At 53.4% G+C, this 20,276-nt stretch overlaps 9 protein-coding genes across 9 annotated transcripts; 5 read left to right on the forward strand and 4 right to left on the reverse strand.

Moving 5' to 3' along the window:
* Window positions 1-275: 275 nt before the first annotated feature.
* On the reverse strand, window positions 276-1,562 carry BDZ83DRAFT_575973 (nucleotide exchange factor SIL1; the record flags this gene model as incomplete). Its single annotated transcript, XM_060504873.1, has 1 exon — window positions 276-1,562. The coding sequence occupies one exon, from the start codon at window positions 1,560-1,562 to the stop codon at window positions 276-278; it is 1,287 nt and encodes a 428-aa protein (XP_060365737.1).
* A 582-nt stretch (window positions 1,563-2,144) lies between these two features.
* On the forward strand, window positions 2,145-2,868 carry BDZ83DRAFT_719032 (NADH:ubiquinone oxidoreductase 17.8kD subunit; the record flags this gene model as incomplete). The annotated part of the gene is made up of 3 exons (XM_060512136.1): window positions 2,145-2,279; window positions 2,376-2,617; window positions 2,727-2,868. The coding sequence occupies 3 exons, from the start codon at window positions 2,145-2,147 to the stop codon at window positions 2,866-2,868; spliced, it is 519 nt and encodes a 172-aa protein (XP_060365738.1).
* A 1,303-nt stretch (window positions 2,869-4,171) lies between these two features.
* On the forward strand, window positions 4,172-5,161 carry BDZ83DRAFT_751521 (uncharacterized protein; the record flags this gene model as incomplete). Its single annotated transcript, XM_060514061.1, has 1 exon — window positions 4,172-5,161. One exon carries the CDS (start codon window positions 4,172-4,174, stop codon window positions 5,159-5,161), a length of 990 nt encoding a protein of 329 aa, XP_060365739.1.
* An 825-nt stretch (window positions 5,162-5,986) lies between these two features.
* Window positions 5,987-6,599, reverse strand: BDZ83DRAFT_719033 (anaphase-promoting complex subunit Apc5; the record flags this gene model as incomplete). The annotated part of the gene is made up of 3 exons (XM_060512137.1): window positions 5,987-6,010; window positions 6,114-6,181; window positions 6,341-6,599. The coding sequence occupies 3 exons, from the start codon at window positions 6,597-6,599 to the stop codon at window positions 5,987-5,989; spliced, it is 351 nt and encodes a 116-aa protein (XP_060365740.1).
* Window positions 6,600-7,214: 615 nt separating this feature from the next.
* On the forward strand, window positions 7,215-9,001 carry BDZ83DRAFT_719034 (MYND finger; the record flags this gene model as incomplete). The annotated part of the gene is made up of 3 exons (XM_060512138.1): window positions 7,215-7,772; window positions 7,842-8,025; window positions 8,091-9,001. The coding sequence occupies 3 exons, from the start codon at window positions 7,215-7,217 to the stop codon at window positions 8,999-9,001; spliced, it is 1,653 nt and encodes a 550-aa protein (XP_060365741.1).
* A 293-nt stretch (window positions 9,002-9,294) lies between these two features.
* BDZ83DRAFT_287590 (uncharacterized protein) lies at window positions 9,295-10,946 on the reverse strand. The gene is made up of 4 exons (XM_060502170.1): window positions 10,470-10,946; window positions 10,329-10,415; window positions 9,676-10,282; window positions 9,295-9,608 (listed from the first exon to the last, which is right to left on the reverse strand). Exons 1-4 carry the CDS (start codon window positions 10,646-10,648, stop codon window positions 9,588-9,590), a joined length of 894 nt encoding a protein of 297 aa, XP_060365742.1. The 5' UTR covers window positions 10,649-10,946; the 3' UTR covers window positions 9,295-9,587.
* Window positions 10,947-10,951: 5 nt separating this feature from the next.
* Window positions 10,952-13,723, forward strand: BDZ83DRAFT_618932 (exonuclease). Its single transcript, XM_060508094.1, has one exon. The coding sequence runs from the start codon at window positions 11,204-11,206 to the stop codon at window positions 13,325-13,327; it is 2,124 nt and encodes a 707-aa protein (XP_060365743.1). The 5' UTR covers window positions 10,952-11,203; the 3' UTR covers window positions 13,328-13,723.
* A 379-nt stretch (window positions 13,724-14,102) lies between these two features.
* On the forward strand, window positions 14,103-16,106 carry BDZ83DRAFT_576027 (tetratricopeptide; the record flags this gene model as incomplete). The annotated part of the gene is made up of 2 exons (XM_060504880.1): window positions 14,103-14,273; window positions 14,340-16,106. The coding sequence occupies 2 exons, from the start codon at window positions 14,103-14,105 to the stop codon at window positions 16,104-16,106; spliced, it is 1,938 nt and encodes a 645-aa protein (XP_060365744.1).
* A 2,088-nt stretch (window positions 16,107-18,194) lies between these two features.
* On the reverse strand, window positions 18,195-20,116 carry BDZ83DRAFT_576108 (uncharacterized protein; the record flags this gene model as incomplete). Its single annotated transcript, XM_060504892.1, has 4 exons — window positions 18,195-18,397; window positions 18,497-18,817; window positions 18,878-19,162; window positions 19,342-20,116. The coding sequence occupies 4 exons, from the start codon at window positions 20,114-20,116 to the stop codon at window positions 18,195-18,197; spliced, it is 1,584 nt and encodes a 527-aa protein (XP_060365745.1).
* Between the last annotated feature and the right edge of the window lie 160 nt (window positions 20,117-20,276).

Below are 20,276 nucleotides of genomic sequence, written 5' to 3' on the forward strand. Positions count from 1 at the left end.
TCAGTTTTGTTTTTCGATGCAACGGCAATCTTGGATAAAGTGGCCAGTTTCGAACTGATTGAGAGCCCTGGTTTCTCACTTCAGAATGTCATCGGTTAGACCCACCAAAATCTCACTGGCCAAGTCGAGGTACCTTATGGAGTACTTCGAGGCCCATCACTTGTACGACGCTGCAAAGGACACCAACATGGACAGCGAGCATCTGTCACAACGACACTGAAAAGCACCTGGGTATATCTATGTCATGATCTATGCATCCTTTCTCATCACTCTCATCACAACTCATCCTTTCCAATCAACTTCAACTGCGCCTTCTCATGCGCGTCAAGCCTCTCATACAGATCCCGGCTCCAGTGGCTCGAATCACCCTTGTTCTTCTCCATAACCGCCTTCACCGCAACCTTCCAGTTCTCGTCGCTCACGCGGTCGGCAATCCTCTTGGACCTGTCCGCCTCGGACGCTTTGAACAGGGGCCAGACGCCCACGTCGGCGCCCATGTTCTCATCGAGGAAGCTGTCCAGCACGAGCTGGCCGGCCTTACGCTGCGCAGTCTCCCATTGCGCGTCCTTGGGCGCCAGGACCTCGAGGAGCCGGTCCATGCCCTTGTTGGCGATGAAGTCGTCCCGGATGGTGGGGCTCTTGATGAGGCCTTTGATGGCGGCGACTTGCGCCTTGGCCTTGTTCGCTGCGCGGAGGACGTCGTGGTCCGCGGCGTCGCCGCCGCCGTTCTCGGGTGAAGAGCGCACGAACGAGGCGTAGAAGCCGTCCCGGATCTTGAGCTGCGGCGCCTTGTGAAGGGAGCGGCAGGATGAGTCCATCAGCTGGGGCCAGACTTTGGTCACCTCCTCGAGAGCGGTGGGGTTATTCTGGAGAGCGCCGGAGATGATGGCGGCGGCCTGCTGGTCGCGGGGCACCGCGCCCTCGGACGGCGCGGGTGTCTTGGGGTCGATCATGAGGCAGAAGAGAGACTTGACGGTGTCAAAGGTCTCTGTGATTTTGAGGCCGTAGTAAATGTCGTGAGAAATGTCCTCGAGGAATTCGAGAGCCTCGTCCATGGGGAGGTCGCTTCCGTGGGGCCCCTTTTTGACGTACTCGAGGCTCGTGTAGAACTCGCCCGACTCCTGCTTGGGTTGCTTCACCACGCCGACGGGTTCGTACTTCGGCGCGTCCTTGGGAATCTGCGCCTCCGCGGGTGCCGACTCGTCCGAGTCCACGACCACAATGGAGCGGTCGACGGGCAGGCCCTCGAGTTCCGGGTGCTTCTCGGTTGGGTCATTGATTTTGGCCTCCTTTTTGCCCGTGTTGATGTTTAAGCGTACGTGGAGTCCGTGTGGCAATTCTTGATCATCGTGAACTAACTGGAACTCTTCTGTGGGTTGAAAGATTTTAGGATAACATTCTGATGGGTTGTCGGTGTGGCAGATGAGCTCTACTTCGGCTGATGGTGAGGGTGCTGACGGTGATGAGGCGGCGGCTGATGATGCGAAAAAGAGGAGGCCGAGAACGACCATGAAAATCGTGAACGGGAGAAGAGACGTGCGGGTTGCTCTCCTTGACGCCATTTTGGCCAGTTTAAATAAGGAATTTGACCTTTGTATGTTGGTCGTTGCAGAGGTGTTGATGTTGATGATATTGATGAACCTGGCCGGGTGAACAGGTACGATCTTATCTCATGTGTAAGACCAGCTAAAAGCGCTGTGTTGCTGTAAGAGATTGTGTGCAAGGTGGACCTCAAGTAACTTAAATCTTGACTCGGTCTGAGGATGCAATTTGATGCAATGAGAATTGGTTGAAGAGATGCACGCCTTTATACACAACCGCGAGATTAAAAATGAGTCAACAATGAAAAAGGACAGGTAACCATCACGAAATAGAAATGCGTCGAAGTCGTCCGTCTGGCCAAGTTGTCTGCAAAAGCCCCATTAAGAGGCGATTTCACTTATTTGAATTCGGCAACCGATGATTGGCTTGACAGCCGCGGCTGGCCGCGCTTGTACGCGCTAGCGCTAATCTACGAAAAGTGACGCTCCTCCGGCTCCTTGGATCAACCTCCACCACGCCGAAGCTCCCTCTTCGAGAGACGCACTCCCAGCAACCGAACTCCCATCGTCAATTGACACCCCGTTTCCGAAACGTCATACACGATGCAGGCCATTCGAACGCGGGCTGTCTGCATCGCGCGTCAGTCACGGCTGACTGGCCTGCGCCAATCGAGAACCTACGCCTCCGGAGGTGACCACGGCCACCACCACGCCCACACCGTCGAGGAGCCCATTGGCGTACGTCTGCGAATAACCCCTCCTTTGCGGTCAATTGGCCGTCGCTATGCTGTTAGCACTTCTATGAACTCAATTGGCTTACTTGAGACTCGATAGAACTTCTTCTGGGCCGTCGTCGCCATTATCCCGTCCGCATACGCTGTCTACAAGATCACCGCACCCGGCAAGGAAGGCGAGCCTCCTTACCTCACCCAGAAGATCCACGAGGCGTGGCACTGGCAGGAGACATGGAAGGAGAGAAACGCGCTGCACACAAAGGCCGTTGAGCAGGCCGGTTTCGACAGACTGCTCTTCTTCTCCACCCCTGCCAACCGCGATGTCGACCTCAGATTCCCCGAGTACGCCTCCACCCTCCCCCCCAACCCGAGTATCCCTTGCCATACGGAAGGCGTCTTGACTCCACGTTACGGAAAGAGAGAAGAATAGAAGCTGACAATTGATACGCAGGGCCGTGTCCAATTTCGCCGCCCGCAACGTTATTGCCGGCTCCCAGACCAACCTGGACCACGTGATTGCCCACTACAAGAAGCAGCACCTCGATGAGGAGGAGCGGAAAGCCAAGAAGCTTGCCGCGCAGAAGCAGGAATGAGAGTGGGGTGTGGTGTATGATACCGTTACATAGATCAACTAGAAGTTGAATCAAAATTTCCAGTTCTTTTGTTACCAGTTGACCATCCTCCAGTACGCTGTGGAAAGCAACCGACAAAGATCAGGATGAATGCCTCAGCTTCACTTGCTTGATCTTGCATGACGCTCTGGTCACGGCTATTGGATTTCCGAATATCTTGGATGCCCATGCCCTTTTCAAAGATAAGCTTAGCTATCCCGTCTACTGCCTGCCATTGGGAGCCCGCACAGCATCTGGGCCACGGACCTGCCTGGTCTGCATAGCGAGCTCTGAATATCTATTCTATCCGAGTCTTCGTCACTCTGCTATCACAGATAACGCGTCCTTCGCCGACTTTCTTTCCATACTGGATGAATTCAGACAATGACCATCGTCACAACGAGCAGGTAAGCTATCTAAAGTACATTGACGAGATATGGCAATCCCAGGTTCTGACTTCCCTACATAGGAGTGCAGATAAGACCAGCGATGCCGTGCTACTCAAGGCTACCATATGGTGCCATCTTATTCCAAACCCCAATTTCGTTCCGTTGAAAAGGGGAGGTAGTGAAGTTCCTTCCGATATAGCAACTATCTTAGCAACTATCTCAAGTGCCCAATCATCGCACCCAACTCTAGCTAGCAGCTTCCTGCCGCGAGTCGTTCTTAGGTATCTGATAAGGTGTACCAAAGAGAAGTGACCGCATCCCGTACCTGGCATCTAGGTCGCTTAAAAAGTAAGGTAGGCTTTCGTGCACTTCCCTTCTCTTCCGGAGCTTCCTGGCACTGCTGTCCTCCTTCCACCACAATTTACTCTGCTTCCCTTCTTGAGCTCTTCCTCTTTTGCTGCCTTTCTCTCGTATCTTCTCGTTCGACAGACTTCGTCTTTCATCACAACTCGCATTATTCCCAAGGCTTTCTTCGTTATTCGCCCATTCTTCTGCTTGATCAACCAATCATACTACTCGTCTACTACTTAACTACTTCATCCACAACCCACTGCACGCAACACAAACTTTACGTCATCGCCATCACAATGTCGCTGCTACCCATGCCTCACATGCTCACCTTCATAGAAGGCCCGAGGATAGCAATGAGAAATTACCCAATCGGGGCAGCCATCTTCCAGGGCCCGGCCATGTTCAGGGTGACCAATTTCCAACCAGAAGATGACCGGCTCTCCAATTTCTAGGAGGGATTGACGATACCCGCTGCCAACGCAATCAAGGGACTCTACAGGGACTTCTGCCCACGGCTGGAGGAAGTTCCTATGTCGCGACACATAATGAACGCTATGCACCATTCTATACTTTGCGAGTTCATGAACACCATTGGATTCATGGTATTCGGAAACCATCTCATACCTCTCGACCCTAACGAGCTCCTCCCTTTTGGAGACCCGAACGGAAACGCCCGGTTCACCGGATACTACAATGACACCATCTCCGTTTTCAGAGCCACAAGGGACATCGCCATGGGCGAGGAAATTCGGATGTGTCGTCCGTCGTTCATGTGTCTCTGCACGCTGTGCTCTGTTCCACCACCAGCCGCAGCCTTGCGGCTTAACCCCGCAGCCTTCCCGTTCTTTTCCACCATTGGTAGTGCCGCTAATTGCGGAGCCGTTGATGAAGAAAGACACGTGCAAGCCGACGGTTGCGAGGATGGCGAGGACGGCGATGACGAGAAAAGCAAGGACAGTGAGAAAGATGAGGAAGGACAAGAAAACCTCGAGATCCCAAAGCGAAACAAGGGCAAGGGCAAAGCCATTGACATGGAACTCGACAACGGTGAAGGCCCCAGCAGGCCTAGAGAAGAGTGGCAGGTCAGGGCACAGGGCCAGGAAGGAGCCCCAAATCTCTACTCTGGATCCGGAGATAGTCCCCTTTCCTTTCGAGCAGCCTTGGCGCTACCGGCTCCGGGGTCTGCAGGACCAAGACCTCATGATCCTCTCAGGATGAATCCGGCCACCCCGTCTACTGGTAATCAGCAGCAAGAAAAGGTCGCCAAGTCTGACAGCGGTGGTGATGCAGAACATGTTGAGAATGTTGCCAGCAACGACGGAGCGAACGATATGGCCCAAAACAAGAAGCTAGGCCGCAAAGCTAGATTCAAACTGGTCTTGAGGAAGAAATTTGGAATCAAAGACAAGCGTGACGCCGGCCACAACAAGGATAAACAAGCTGAAGGCGAACAAATTGAGGACAACCAACCCGGTGTCAAACATGCAGGTGACAGCGAGCCGGCAACCAGCGAACATCAGGAGTTGGCAGATTAGATTCCTAATCCCAGTCCGGGATGGGAATGACGTGTGGGCACTTATGGCAGACGAAACTTAGAACATGGAGGTCGGCGAGTGTAGTCTCGATAAACATGTTTACGAGGTACTGGAATTCCACTTTTTGCGTGATTCAAGGATACGTTATTTGTTTGAACAGTGATGAATACACCAGAGCCAGGATGATGGTACGAAAAGGTCTATTACGTCCATAGATAACGAAAACCAATCACGCAACGTGCACTGACGCGACCCTTGAAGTACATGCAGTTGGTCACCCGAGAATAACAATAGTTCAGTTAACGTGTTCATTACTGGGCATGATGCTCATAACCTTTCGCAAGCCGTGTTTCTCATCAGTGCCATCATCACAGGACGGCGAATGAGCCACAACAAGAAAGCGGATGCTGTAAAAAAGCTCTCAGACCCACCAAAACCGTTGTGCCCAAAAAAATCCCTTTGCCAGTTTCACAGCGCGGCACGACATGTTCTCGCTGTAAATATGCGCAGCTGAACCGTGTCGTAGTTCATCTCCCGCAGGCACCTTTAAGATCCTCTCGGTGGCTATCCTTTCTCCCCGTCTGAGTTGGAATCGACCTTTTCGGAATAGCCCCACCCCATCCAAAGCTTCTGAAGCTCATCGGAGGCTAGAGCATCTCCACGAAGCTTTTGTTTTCCCCTCCTAAAAGCATTCATAAGATGGATCTAAGAGTTTTGGGGGGGGACCAAACGGTACTCGAATCCCCCTTCTCTTCCGGAGATTATGTCACCGGGATCCGCTCGGTTGCGAGGGGGAGATTGCGCCTCCTGGCAGTAACGGCTCCCTTAGAAGCCGTGGACTTTGACGAGCTATGGGGGAATCGGGGTTAGCCATGTCTTGCTTGGGTTTACGCGGGGGAGTTGGAACGTGGGCGTCTCAACATAGACATTGGGGGGTAGTGATCTGACGTACCTTGGAGTCCATCTCGAGACCCTCCTGCTTGTCGATGAGGAAGTCGTGAATAGCCTTGCGCTGGTCACCTGTGCGTCACGAGTGTCAGCTTCGCTTGTTGCGTGCATAGGTGGCCGTGTATTTGCATGCTCGGAGCTCGCTTTAGCGGCCCTCGGTCGAACCGGGGGACTTCTGCCCAAGGGAAGCAAGACAACGCGAACGAAGCCCATCGCTGAAGTGTAACGTACCCTGAAGCTGCAGAACCTCGCCGAGATCCTGGTCCTCCACAATGGTGCCGTTGCAGGCAAACTTCTTCTTTATGACCTTGAGAATCTTCTTCTGGTCGAAGCGCTTGGGCAGGCCCTGGATGGTGGTGAGGGTCTTGCGGCCATTGCGCTGCTGGATACGGATGTGGATATAGTCCTGGCCCTTCTTCTGCTTGTCCGCGTCGCCCTCGTCCGCGTCCGCGAAGGGGTCGATGGTCTTGAGGTTTTCGATGGTAGTCATGAGAAAGAGCTTTGCGCGCGCGCGAAACGTCAATGCGTTAGGGAAGGGTTGTTAAGGCGATTTGACGCGTTTCGTATGGGACTTAAGAAGGAACCTGGGGTAGGAGGATGAGTTGGGTGTTGTGAGGTCGAGATGTGTGTATGCTCGTGTGAGGCTGAGGAAAAAGGCCGTGAACAGAAAGGCGGGAGTTGGTGGGATGGAGTAGGGACGAGGCGGGGTTGAAAGGTGGGAGGAAGGGAGGTCCGTGCTTGGGCGGTGATGGTGGGGCCCTGGGAGCTTTCGGTGAAGTTCCATCTGAACAGTCGCGGTAGCCCAGTTGAACAAGCACACAAAGCTGCACTGCCACGACTGCCGCGCTCCCACACACACCCGACCCCCAAAGCAGAGAAAGTCGGTGAGCTTCTCCAGCTTTTTTCCACGGCTGTCGATCCTTGATTATCCCCCTGTTGTACCTTGCATTAGCCACATGCAAGTGTGGCGCATACAGATATCTATCACTCTTACCTTGTGTCCCTAGCCAAGGGATTGGGCAACATATTGAAGAGGTTTCTCAGTAGATTTTTTTATGATAGTTCTGACATCTTCCAGAACGACCAAGAGATAACAGCTTTAACCATGACGGAATTAAGCAGTGGTATAGAGGTACGCGGCGAAAAAGGTGGCGCCAAGGGTCGTTCCATCCATGCAACACGCCGCTTTGAGCCGGGAGACATCATGGCCCGGTTCAACAACCCGGCCGTCGTGCTCCCGCCGGGCCCACGCGCGCTAGAATATTGCAACCAGTGCCTCAACCAGCAGCAGGAAGACGTCCCAGCCACGGAGAAGCTCCGCGCCTGCACGGGATGTAAGACGGTGGCCTACTGCGGACCGGCGTGTCAGCGAGCCAACTGGTCCGTGGTCCACAAGGTCGAGTGCAAGGCGATTCAGAGGCTTCACAAGACTAAGCCAGCGGACCAGCCGAACTGGGTGCCGACGCCGGTCCGGGCAGCGGCGCAGGTCATGCTCCGGCCCAAGGTGATGGAGAAGTTTGAGGAGCTAGAGGGCAATGTCGAATCGTGGCAGGGCATAGAGATGGTGAAGTTGCAGCTTCAGGCGCGTGGTGTTGTGATGTGTCTGGGTGGCGATGAAAATTCGACTGACCTGCTGGAGAGTGCCTTTCAGGTTCTGTGCAAGGTGCGTGGTGTCCTACGATTTACTCCTCCAAGCCGAGTATATCCTGTGTATGCTAATGGTGCTATACAGCTTCAAACGAATGCTTTTAGTGTGTCAGAGGATGAGACTGATGGCGTTTACTTGGACACAACACTTGCCATGATGAATCACTCATGCAGCCCCAATGCCATGGTCCAGTTTGATGGCAGGTTAGCCTCACTCCGCGCAATGGCTTTCATCGAGCCCGGGGATGAGGTCGAGATATCTTACATCGGTAAGTTGTCGTGAAAGTCGCCTTCAGGACTATCTCATAAAAGGACATCAGCTAAGCGATTACAGACGAAACACAGCCAAAGAGCAAAAGACATGAAAACCTGAGATCATATTACTTTGATTGCAAGTGCTTCAAGTGTATCGAAGACCTGGACGAGTATCAAATCGCCCAGAAAGATCCGAGAGTTGCTAGGCTGAATGAGCTGAGTGTAACACCTGATATCGAGAGATTCAAACACCCCCAGGTGGCCGACAAAGATGGATTGCGGCAAGCCATTGAAGTCCAAAAGCTTCTAGAAATGTTTCCTGTGCAACTCCGCAATATGGAACCCGCAGCGAAGCACAAGTGGCTGAGGAAGGCGTACAAGTCGGCCTCGTGGTTTCCCACGAATGGCCGATGGGCCATTGAGCCCTTTGCTCAGCTCGTGGACGAGGCGGCAGTCTATTTTGGGAAAACTCTAGGCAATCACGAGTGCGCCTTGGCCATCGCCTGCCTGACGGCCTATGAGGTCGAACCGTACAAGCATCCCATCCCCTTCCACGTAGAGAGAATAAGAGGTCTCTCTGCCATTGCCACCGAGCTATCTCAAACAGCGCCTGAGCCGGAAAAGCTGGTGAAGCTGGCGAGGGACATGGCTGCGAAGAAAAAGTTCTCTGCCGCCGGCGTCAGAGTATTGGCGGATCTCGACCAGGTGTCAATGTGCCAGATGGTTTTGTCCTTGATTAATTCGTACAAGGATCGGACGCCAACGGTCGACTGGGACGGTATCATGTTCAGATGGATGGTTGCTGAAATTGAGAGCCTTCCGGGCAGAGACAGGGAGAACAGCCTGATCAACGCCTGGATCATGGATCCAAAGGGAATGGATCAATTCTTCCGATATGCTCTGGTAGAGCCGCTCAAGGCGTTGTCTGAGCTTGGAAAAGCTGTGTTGGAGGTGGACTTGGGCGAGGACCGCGATTTATCCGCTTATTGATACCCTTGAACGAGATCAAAATTGAACACAAACATCCTTTGTTTATTGATGAGCTGCCTATAGGAGTGTCAAAATCTGCTGTCTGCGGGCAAAGAAGCCCTCGGTTTCTTGATGCTCCTTTCATCGATGGCACCCGATCTGGTGAGTCTTGGGCTTTTGTTCTCTGCTCCAGCTCCGGCCGTTTTCTCTGCTGGTGCCTTTCGTTTGCGGCTCGTAGGCTGTAGAACTTTGGGCGAGGCAGGCCTGGCTTCGCTAAAAAACTTGACGGGTGCTTCCTCATATAAGCTGTTTGACACTGGATCGATGTCGTCCGAAATGCCAGATGTGCCCGCGCTCTCGGATTGCTGACTTGGGGCGATTTGCAATTCCTCGCAAGGTTGAGAAGGACGCCCTGCACTCGCCTCCAGGCGCTGTAACCTGCTTTTGAAGAGATCAAATTCCATCTGTAATGGTTCCACTTGATTTGCCCGAGCTCCAATCTTGGTGATGTTGCTGACCAAAATATCCAGTTCCCGCGAGGGTATCTGCTGCTTTGACAGGTCGAGTTTCTTTTTGCGGCCCTGGTCCATGATCTGTCTCAGCTGGCTCAATTCGATTTGTAGACTGGCTGTTTCCTTGGCGTTGTCAGTGCTCATGTCGAGGGTGTTTTGTATGGTGTGATATGTGCTTGCCACATGCGATTGTAGACCTAGGGTGAAGCTTTTGAGCCATTTGTGATCTTTTCGCGATGTTTGTAGATCGTTTCGGAGCTCATAATTCTCCCTTTTGACTTCCTCGAAGAGCTTTTTTATCTCAGAGATGGCCGTGTTTGCGGTCCGAACCTGGCTCTCCAATCGAGACAGCTCGGGACTGTTTTGTGTCGAGTATTCTCTACTAAATACTTCAGTCTTGACAGACTTCAAGTCAGCTTTGTGGAGGTCGAGGTCACTCTGAAGCTGGTCCATGGTCGAGTTGAGCTTTGCCATCTCCTTTTCGATGCGCGAAACAGCGCTGTTGAGTTGGGACACCACTTGGAAACCGGCAGCATCTATTCTCTCAATGCTCTCCCGCTGCGCATCAACATCTACTCGCAAACGAGAGAAGTCGATGTGTTCGGAGTTGGGCGACCCATGCCCGCTTCCGAAGCCTTGACGAGAATCAGAATTCAAATGATTGTTCGCCGAATATGACCCGGGGCGAGAGTCATCCCGAAGCTTCAATTTGCGGCGCACATAGAGCTCCACCGGAGTGCCATTCTTCTTCAGAGAAACAATAGAGGCCTGTCTGAGAAGTATTTGCGAGCTATTTTGGGTAAGTAGGGGCACAGTCGAGTCACAAGGTGACTCACTCGTGAAGCACATGGTTAACTGGGCTGCTTAGACACTTGAGACCGATTATATTACCACAAGTGGCGCAGGCGACATCTTGAAGCTCGCTGCAAGAGATCAGTCTACTAGTTCACAAGAAGGAAAGGTGAAGAGTTCCTTACCACCCGGCAACGAGGTAACCTGCTTCACCAATCCTCGTGGGTTCCTTGGCGATCATCTGAGTAATGCCTTGCGCCTCAATCGTCGGACTGAAATAAGATTTCCCAACCTGAGTCCACAGATTGAAGAAAGTTGCCAATCTTGCTTGACAGCTTGCGCACTTGCACTGGATGATTTCCATTTCGGAGAATGCTCAACTAATCTGCGATGGCACGGATCTGTGAACTTGAGGCTCTGTGACGCCGAGGGTATGTGATTGGTAGCCGTTGGCTCAGAAATTGTATGATGGGTGACGAATAAGGTAGGGAAGGCTTCTTCCCATTGGCACACGGTGAAGGACGCAGGGTACCTCATGGCAAGGTAAGGTAGGTAGGTGATACTGAATGCGACAGACAACCTTCCAGGTTGCTAGGTATTAACTTGCCTGCTCTTGCCTGTCTCGTTTCAGTCCCTGTCGACTGGGAAGGAGCTCAAGGCCGGGGTCCCTGACCGTTGACGCTTATCTTATCTTGCACCCAGCCGATTGGCTCGCCCCGCAAAACCACCTAACAATGGGAATCAACGGTCGCATTTGTGCTTTATGTCTGGGAACTTTTTTTCTGAGCTTCCATTTGAAAATTAACCTCAATACACCTACAAATACGCCTCAACTACCCACCGCGGCGCAATTCGATCTACCGCCACTGGACCCTTTGAACCTCTCCCAATTACCTCCGGCAGCAATTGCACGAGAGACATGATGGGGAAGCGCCGTAGAAATCGCGACGAAGGCGGAGAGGGTACCATTGTCGCCTCCGATGTTGTCCCCGGAACGACCTCTCAGACCCACGAAACGACTGCCGAAGCCGAGACAGGGAACGGCGAGAATAGTTCTCGGGAGAGTTCCTCAAATACTCAAAGTAGTGGCAGCTTGAAGAGAAGTGCTCCTGACGATGATGACGAAGGATGGACCAAAGTCGAGCGATCCAGCAAAAAACGCAAGAAGGTCCCCCGCGAGGGCTCCAACAACTATCCCGCAATTACCTTCTCCACGAGTGCAAAGCTGTTTTCAAAAATCAACCTCGCTATGCTTCGCGACCTTGTCCTGTACATATTCGCCGATGGAACGGGCCCGAACTGGGTTTCTGTTTCTCACCGACCGAACTTCAGAAAGATTGTTGTGTTGATGGTGCCTGGGTTGGAGGAAGCCATGTTCAAGGAAGGTGTGAATTTCGACAACTACACATCTGGCCCAGCTAGGAACCAGGACCGGACGGAAACGACGCCTGACGATTACTACCCACGAGCTCTTGCTGCAGACCAGCTGCCGGTTGCGCTCCAGGGATTTGCCAAAATGTTTCCCCACTTGTGGCCTGTCAAGGCGCCTGGTGACGACAAGTACATGAAGCTCCACTCGCCCATGGGAACGTTTTTGACGGCACCGATGCCTAAGAACAAGGACGACAGGAAGGGCCCGAAACCGGCGAGAGAGCCCTCAGGATGGAAGAATGAGCGAACTCGTATTACCGAGTTCCTGGCATCACTCGAAGAGCTCGAGACCGCTGGCCATCTCATCCACCCAGCACTCATCGAGAACGAGGAGAGGAAGGCGACCTTCAAGGTTCCCGAAGGATGGGCAATCTCCAAAGTTGACAAGCTTGAAGACGGCGAGGTGCCTGAGGCGGAGGTAGAAAGCGGCAGCGTGACCGCTGGTCGAGAATGTCTCGCTTTGGATTGCGAGATGTGCATGACAGGAGAGAGCGAATACTCTCTTACCCGCATCAGCGTCATCTCTTGGTCAGGAGAGCTCATCATGGACGAACTGGTGAAGCCAGAAAAGCCCATTATCGACTACGTCACCCGATTTTCCGGCATCACGGAGGAGATGCTGAAGCCAGTCACGACCACATTGAAGGATATCCAACAGAAGTTGGTTGAGCTCGTCACTCCACGGACCATCCTGATTGGACACTCGCTTGAGTCTGACTTGAAGGCCCTGCGATTCTCACACCCTTTCATTGTCGATACCTCATTAATCTACCCCCACCCTAGAGGTCCGCCTCTAAAGGCGTCACTGAAGTGGCTTACTCAGAAGTATGTCAATCGCGAAATTCAAAAGGGTGGTGCCAATGGACACAATCCAATCGAAGACTCCCGCGCCTGTCTCGATCTCGTCAGACAAAAGTGCGAAAAGGGCAAGTTGTGGGGTGCATCCGATTCTCAAGGTGAGAACTTGTTCCGGCGGCTAGCAAGAGCCGGAACTGCGTACAAGGCACAGGGCGGAGATGCAGGCGGATTGGTTACCGGAAAGACAAGCGCTGCTGTAGATTGGGGCGAACCGTCCAAGGGCCCCGGTGCTGGAGCAACCTATCAAATAGGCTGCAAGTCCGATGCGGACGTTGTCAACGGTGTCATCCGTGCTGTGAAGGGAGATCCTGATGGACTGGAAATTCCCGGCGGTGGTGTCGACTTCGTTTGGGGTCGGATGCGAGAGCTTGAGGCGCTGCAAGGGTGGTGGAACAAGAATCGGGTCGAGAGTGCCAGCAGTGACGGAGGTCCTCCTCCTCTGGACAAGACTCAATTCGACGGAAAGCTCGGCGGATCACCTCTTGAGCAGTGCTTGGCCCGTCTGACAGTCTCTCTTCAAGCTATTCACGACAGCCTTCCGCCCTGCACGGCTTTCATCGTATATACTGGCTCTGGGGATCCTCGCGAGATGAGCAGGCTCCAGGCCATACACACGCAGTGGAAAAGAGAGTATAACACCCCCGGAAAGAAATGGGATCAACTTTCAGTCAAATGGACGGATGAGGAGGAGCAGGCTCTCCGGCGCGCCGTCATCAAGGCTCGTCAGAGTATCGGTTTCATTGGGGTGAAATAGTCACCAGGAGGGCTTATGATCATAGAGCTACTGCGTCTCTTGCGAAAGGAGAACTTTTATACGGCATTTTGTAGATCTATCTGGAGGATGGGAAACAGTCCACAGACGGAGGACTCACGGATGCACATTCGTACATGATACCCATAGCCTAGGTTATGACATAGAAAACTACGGGCAGCTGGGAGAAAATGTTGCCTCGATATTTGGTGAAGAATGCGAAGGTAAGGAGACAGTGAACTCAAAGAAAAGAGAAGCCATCGCGGTCCAGCTGATACAGCTGATGATATTGTTGTTGAAGGCCGGCTATCTACATCGCGGTTGTCGGATTAAATTGCCTAAAGAGGAACATACAGATGTTGAAGCCCAGCAGTGACATGTTGCTTGTACGCCCATGCGCCACTCACATGCGCGGTTCGGAGTCCAGAGCTCCAAACGAACTGGGGTCAGCGCTCACCCCACTGTCGTTTTCTCTCGCCTTTGATAACCTGATTGGCTACCCCGCCTCCGGCTGCGGAGAAAGATATCAACCGTGTGCCGCGCCTAAGCCTCCCCGCCGGCCTGCCTCGGTATCTTCTCGGAGACGCAGCCGCTCGAGGTTGGCTGAATTACAAACCAGTCACATCCCACCTGTCTTCCAACTCAAGCCCAGCCAACATTTACCCGAGCTCTCCAGAAACTGACCTTTCCCACAGTTCTAGGGTTACCTTCTCTACATACATTTCTATTACGGTTGCCACAATATCGAATCGAGAAGTCCGGCTTCCTACCCTTCACAATGTCATTTATGGGTGGCGCAGAATGCTCGACCTCCGGCAACCCCCTCAGCCAATTTCAGAAGCATGTCCAAGATGACAAGACTCTTCAGAGAGATAGATTGGTGCAACGAGGCCCTAATGCGCTCGCCGGTGGCTTCCGAAGCGCCGGCGCAAGCACCCCGCAGGATGAGGTACGCATACAGCATACAGCGGACTTCCAAAGTCGCGGACACCTTTGAGCTAACCGGTCCTTACAGATGATGAACGGTTTCCTTAACAAAGCCCCAGGTCTCCAGCAGGAGCTTCCCATGCAAAATGGCGCTGTCCGAATCGATGCGAATCAGGGAGTTCACCTCCGCGCAAACTCAACATCACCGACGTGGGCGGGTGACTTCCAGAACCAAGCTGCCATGGAGTCGGCATTCCAACAACCCCCCGGAACCCAATTCAGCCCCGAAGATTTCGCGCGCTTCAGACAGATGAACCAGCAGCCCTCATCGGCGAGAGCAAGTCCCATGCCTGGCCAAATGGCTCAACAGCCGAGAATGGGCATGGGGATGGGTATGGGAATGGGTATGGGCATGGGAATGGGATACAACAGCATGATGGGCCAACCCACGTTTCAGCCCATGTACCAGCAACCGATGCAACAACAACACGAGGACGCCAAGGGCAAGGGAAAGCTAGTAGAGCTTGATGACAACCAGTGGGAGGAACAGTTCGCCCAGATGGAGTTGCAGGAGAAGGAGGAGCAGGAGGCCAAGGCTGCGGAGCCTGAACTGGACGAAATGGACAGGGCAATGCAGAGTGAGACAGGTTTTGGCGACTTCGAATCAATATGGAAAGGAATCCAGGCTGAAACTGCTGCAGCAAGAGGCATGGTCGACGATTCGACTTTCGACAAATTCGACAGCGAGGACTGGGGCCCAGATTTCACCGGCATGAACGGCGACTGGGGCAGGCTCGGCGATCCCGTCATCGAGAACTATCTCTTTGAAGAGGACAACTTCTTTAGCGAGGAGAAGAACGCATTCGAAGAGGGTGTCCGCATTATGCGCGAGGGAGGAAACCTTTCACTAGCGGCTCTCGCGTTCGAAGCTGCAGTCCAGCAAAACCCGCAGCATACCGAGGCGTGGGTGTACCTTGGCTCGGCGCAGGCGCAAAACGAGAAGGAGACGGCGGCTATTCGTGCGCTTGAGCAAGCTCTCAAGCAAGATCCCAACAACCTCGCTGCCCTCATGGGCCTGGCTGTATCGTACACCAACGAGGGCTACGACAGCACCGCTTACCGCACACTGGAGCGGTGGCTTTCCGTCAAATATCCGCAAATTATCGCACCGACTGACTTGCATCCCATGGCGGAGATGGGCTTCACTGACCGGCAGCAACTGCATGACAAGGTTACCGGGCTGTTCATCAAGGCAGCACAGCTCAGCCCGGACGGCGAACACATGGACCCCGACGTCCAGGTCGGCCTGGGCGTTCTCTTCTACGGCGCCGAGGAGTACGATAAGGCCGTCGACTGCTTCACTGCCGCCCTCCACTCCTCGGAACTCGGGGCTTCGAACCAGCAGGAACAGCTGCACCTGCTCTGGAACCGCCTGGGCGCCACCCTCGCCAACTCGGGCCGCTCCGAGGAGGCCATCGCGGCGTACGAGAAGGCGCTGAGCATCCACCCCAACTTTGTCCGCGCGCGTTACAACCTGGGTGTGAGCTGCATCAACATCGGGTGCCACGCCGAGGCGGCTTCGCACTTCCTCGCCGCGCTTAACATGCATAAGGCCATTGAGAAGAGCGGCCGCAACATGGCGTATGAGATTCTGGGCGGCGGCGAGGGCTCCAGGGGCGGCGCCAATACGGCGCAGCTCGACGAGCAGATTGACCGCATGACGGCGCAGAACAGGAGCACGACCCTGTACGATACCCTGAGGAGAGTGTTTACCCAGATGGGTCGCCGGGATCTGGCCGAGAAGACCGTTGCGGGCGTAGATCCCGAGATCTTCAGGGGCGAGTTCGACTTCTAGAGCGTTTCTGGATTTGGCTACATGGTGATCTGATCAAACGGACCAAGAAAAAGAGGCTGCCTCGAGGACTGGGATGTAGCATTATAGCGGGTGGAAAGAATGAATGAGACGACGCCTTTCACGAGAACATCCATCTGGCTGTAACATTATGTCTTTGCATGGATTGTGGGGTTTCTCATCACACTGTGAATTTGACCAAATCACATCGCCAGCGATGTTTCAACGCAAAGTACTCGTAAAAAGATCGATTCTAACTAAGGGGGTATCCTGGGACTACTGCCAATGCGACTACTACTCCAGCCTTCCAGTCCTCCCTTTTCTTGATCACCGTGGCCTTGACCTCGACCTCGACAGGCTGGTCATCCTAAAGAACTGGGCTCCTATGCGTCACTTCTTGGTCCCGCCGCCGCTGTTGTTGCTGCTGCCACCACCACCGCCGCCACTATTACTGCTGCTGCCGCCTCCGCCGCTAATATCCCCAGAAGCGCCTCCCCAATTATTGGCCTTGGTGCCTCCATGGCTCAGGGTGCCTTTGCACTTGGCTGGATCCTGCCAGGGGGGGTTCGTGGGATCGTGGTAGTAGATGGGGGTTGTCTTCTTGCCTGACATGTTTGGGTTTTGGACTCGAGAGAGGGATGTTCTGGTGTAGATTTTGTAGTTGCGAGAAAGCTGCTGAAGGAGACTTCTGAGATGTGGTTATGCTGGGTGATGTGTTGGATTGGGATTGGTTGTATTGGAGTTGGATGCTGAGTGATGATTGTGTTGATGATGATATTCTTCAAACAAACTATCTCGCAAGTTTGGCTCGTCTTAATATATTCTTGGCTCTGTTCATGTTGATTTTGGTAACTGGGTTGAACGTGGACGGTGAATATATTTGCGAGATACCAGATGAGAGATGCTACCTGACATCGGCACTTGCCTGCACTACACAATGAACGTTATTCACACACGCGATGTTGCTTTCTGCTTTTTTCCCCCAATAAAAAAGAAGAGTCCTCGTGATTCCCATCAGTCTCTCTACTTCGCTTGTCCTACACGTTCCCCCCTGATTATGGGCAAACTTACGTCTTGATAGTCTTTGAAAACCCAACATGGCTGTTGGGTCTCCTCCCTGACTTGATAAACACCATCATGTAGCATCATACGCTGTTCTGCAAGGGTAGCAACAAAAGCTTCCAGAGCAGTATTCATCCTTATTTTGCCTTGCTACGATCAGCCTTGTTCATAGCCATGAACCTTTTTGTCTGTCTTTCCGCTTTCTAGCCAAGTTTACTTAGCGTACCATGGAGCTCACTATATATGCCTTGGACTGTGCCTTTGAATTCCTGATGTATGTTCACTATCGAAAGAGAGGGACCATATCTGAAGACCATGATAGTGAACCTAGTATGTTCAAGTTGCCCTGACTAGGATTAGATTCCGGCTAAATCTTTGAGGGGTCCCGCAATATGTCTGACTGAACAAGTGCCTCTGCCTCTCTTCCGTTTTGATCATGAGACCAATACTTAGGGCTTGACTCTGATGTAGCCGCTGAGAGCTGCTGACGATTCAGCTCTATATACTTATTTTACCCGCCCAGTCCCGTGGCTACTGACCTATTGCAATGATGATGCTGGACATGGGTAAATACGTTTCAATCAGTTGGAGTAGTGATCATTAGTTCGTCGAATAACCTTTCAACGTGTGGGGTTCTGACTTGGTCCGTTGAACGTGAAAACAGTGAGCGTTTGGGTCTTCCAAGACTGATAATGAGAATGACCCCTGAGAATGTGCTAAACATCGGCAAAGAAATCGCTATACCAAGTCCCCATAAACTCCTATATCACCCAGATAACCTGCGCAGCAAAGCCCACCCAGCATCTCCTCCGTCATACAAATAAGGACGCAGAGCCTAGAGACAGTACCGTACGCTTCCAAACCTAACCAAACACCCTTCAAGTAACCTAGCACGTCTTACACCTCGAGCATGAAATGCTTCATCTCCTCAACACCAACAGTCCTGTCGTCGCCGAGCGGATTAGCCTCCCATCACAATCTCATAACCTTCTCCACAAGAAAGACACCGGAATGGAATAGGGACAATACTCACATGGTGAGGAACATCCTCGCAAAATCGTCCACATCCGCCGGCCGCATTATCTTGGCGACGCCTTGCACGAAGAAGCTGTTGACTAGGAACATGGGCTTCTCGCGCCACGCAGTGAAGAAGGTCGGCGAAGACTGAGCGTCCCAGAGGTGCTTCGAGAAGGTCCAGCGGTGCGGGATGAGCCAAGGTGCCAGGTCGGGATCTAAAGAAGAGTCAGCATTAACTGCAGCGCAAGAGAAAAGAGAGGGAAAAAAGAGGCAATGGGGTGGGCGGTCATAAAGAAAAAGAATAGAAGCCTTACCAAAATCACCAGCACTCTTGAGCATCTGATACATGCTTGTAAAGACATACCCCATCAACACAGTCCGCCTCACGCACTCGTTAAAGATCCACACCTCCCAGGACCGCGGCGGTCTCCCGCGCAACGCGCCGTCGTCTAGAAGATGCACCTCGTCAAAGTTGTCCCTCAACCCCTCGAGGTCCTTTAACCACTTCTCGAGGACGCCCATGTCCCGCTCCGCCTGCGCGCGCAGCGCTATGTCGCCGTCGAAGCACCGCACCGTTTGGATCAGGAATAGGGCCTGTGCCCTTGCGAGCTTCTCGTGTCCCGTGATGTTGCTCCCTGCTGCTGCTGTCGTTGTTGATGTCGATGTTGTTGTTGAGTCCTTGGCGTTGCCAGCACCAGCGCCAGCACCGCCCTTGAGGATCTCGTTGGCGCCCTCGCAGACGGCGCGGATTGCCCAGTCCTTATTGGACTCCGTCATGCCCGCGTACGCCGAGATGGCGGTGTAGGCCGCCATCAGGGGCCTGGGCGTCTCGCGGACGCCGCGGTAGAGGTGCCGGTGAAGGAAGGGGGTCTGCTTGGTCTGGGCGAAGACGACGTGCATGTTCTTGACGATGCTGACGAGGTGGCCGATGCGGGAGTTTGGTTCGTGGATTTGCCATGGTTGAAAGCCGCCCTGTGAGGCTGGCGTGAGTATTTCATCCCGCAGGGTGGGGTTGGTGACGAGGAGAGAAAAGAAAAGAGAAATGTGGCTCTGACAGAAAACTAGCACGAAAGAACGAGCCAAGGGAGATAGATATATGAAGAGCAGTGAGGTTATAGGAGATATAAGAACCACAACACATGAGGAGAGATTCATAAACTTACGCATGCTTCCCCCATCTCATTATCCCAGTCACACGGACTCAGCTGGTTAATCTCAGGCAGTATGGTCTTCTGCACGATGGGCGTCAAGGGCGTCTCCCAAAGCTGAAGCTCACCGCCGGCTGTCGGGTCCGCGTTCAGGAAATCCATGACCGAGTTGAAGTCAAAGGGCGCGTTGGCGGCATTCAAGTCGAGGTTCAGCGACGACGTGGGCGGCACCGACGTGGCGTTGTCGATGTTGCTCCCGCTGTTGTTGCCGCTGCCGATGCCGTTGTGGATGTCCTCCGTCATCACTATTGTCGGGAGACCGCCGTCGAGGTAGGATGACGACGACACGGGCGTGGGCTGCTGCTGGGGTTGAGGTTGGTGATGATGTTGTTGATGTTGGAGATGATGATCAGTGAGTGTGTTAAAGTCAAAGGGAGGAAGGTCATCGTCGATGTTGCCGCAGTCCTCCTCAATGTCCATGGCCTGGAGGGTGTCGTCTGGGTTACTGATCATACCCCCGGCGGAGGAAGAGGAGTCGCCCCGGCCGCCGAGGCTTCCAACACCAACACTACCACTACCACCACCGCTATTACCTCTTCCACTGGCAGAGGCGGGCGGCAGATTCTGGTACACGCACGAAAAGTTCTTTTCGTTACAGCGGGTGCAGCGCGGGGTCCGCTTGTCGCAGCGGCGCTTGCTCCGTACGCAGGCGTTGCAGCTCTTCTGGCGGGACTTGTCCGCCGCGTCCGCCAGATCACTCATCGCTTTCAGGCCTTCGGCGGACATTTCTTTCCTTTTTCTGTTCTGTTGCTGCTGTTGCGGTTGTGATGGCTGGGTCTGATGACCAGCTACTGCTTCTGCTGTTGCTGCTGCTTCTGCGGCAGCGTCGGGTCCTAGACTGTGGAGAGAAGGGGAAGAGACAGGAGCAGTGACGGCAGCGGATAAT

The sequence above is a fragment of the Colletotrichum acutatum genome, assembly GCF_030867785.1.
Source record: "Colletotrichum acutatum strain CBS 112980 chromosome Unknown BDZ83scaffold_39, whole genome shotgun sequence".
NCBI classification, from domain to species: Eukaryota; Fungi; Ascomycota; class Sordariomycetes; order Glomerellales; family Glomerellaceae; genus Colletotrichum; species Colletotrichum acutatum.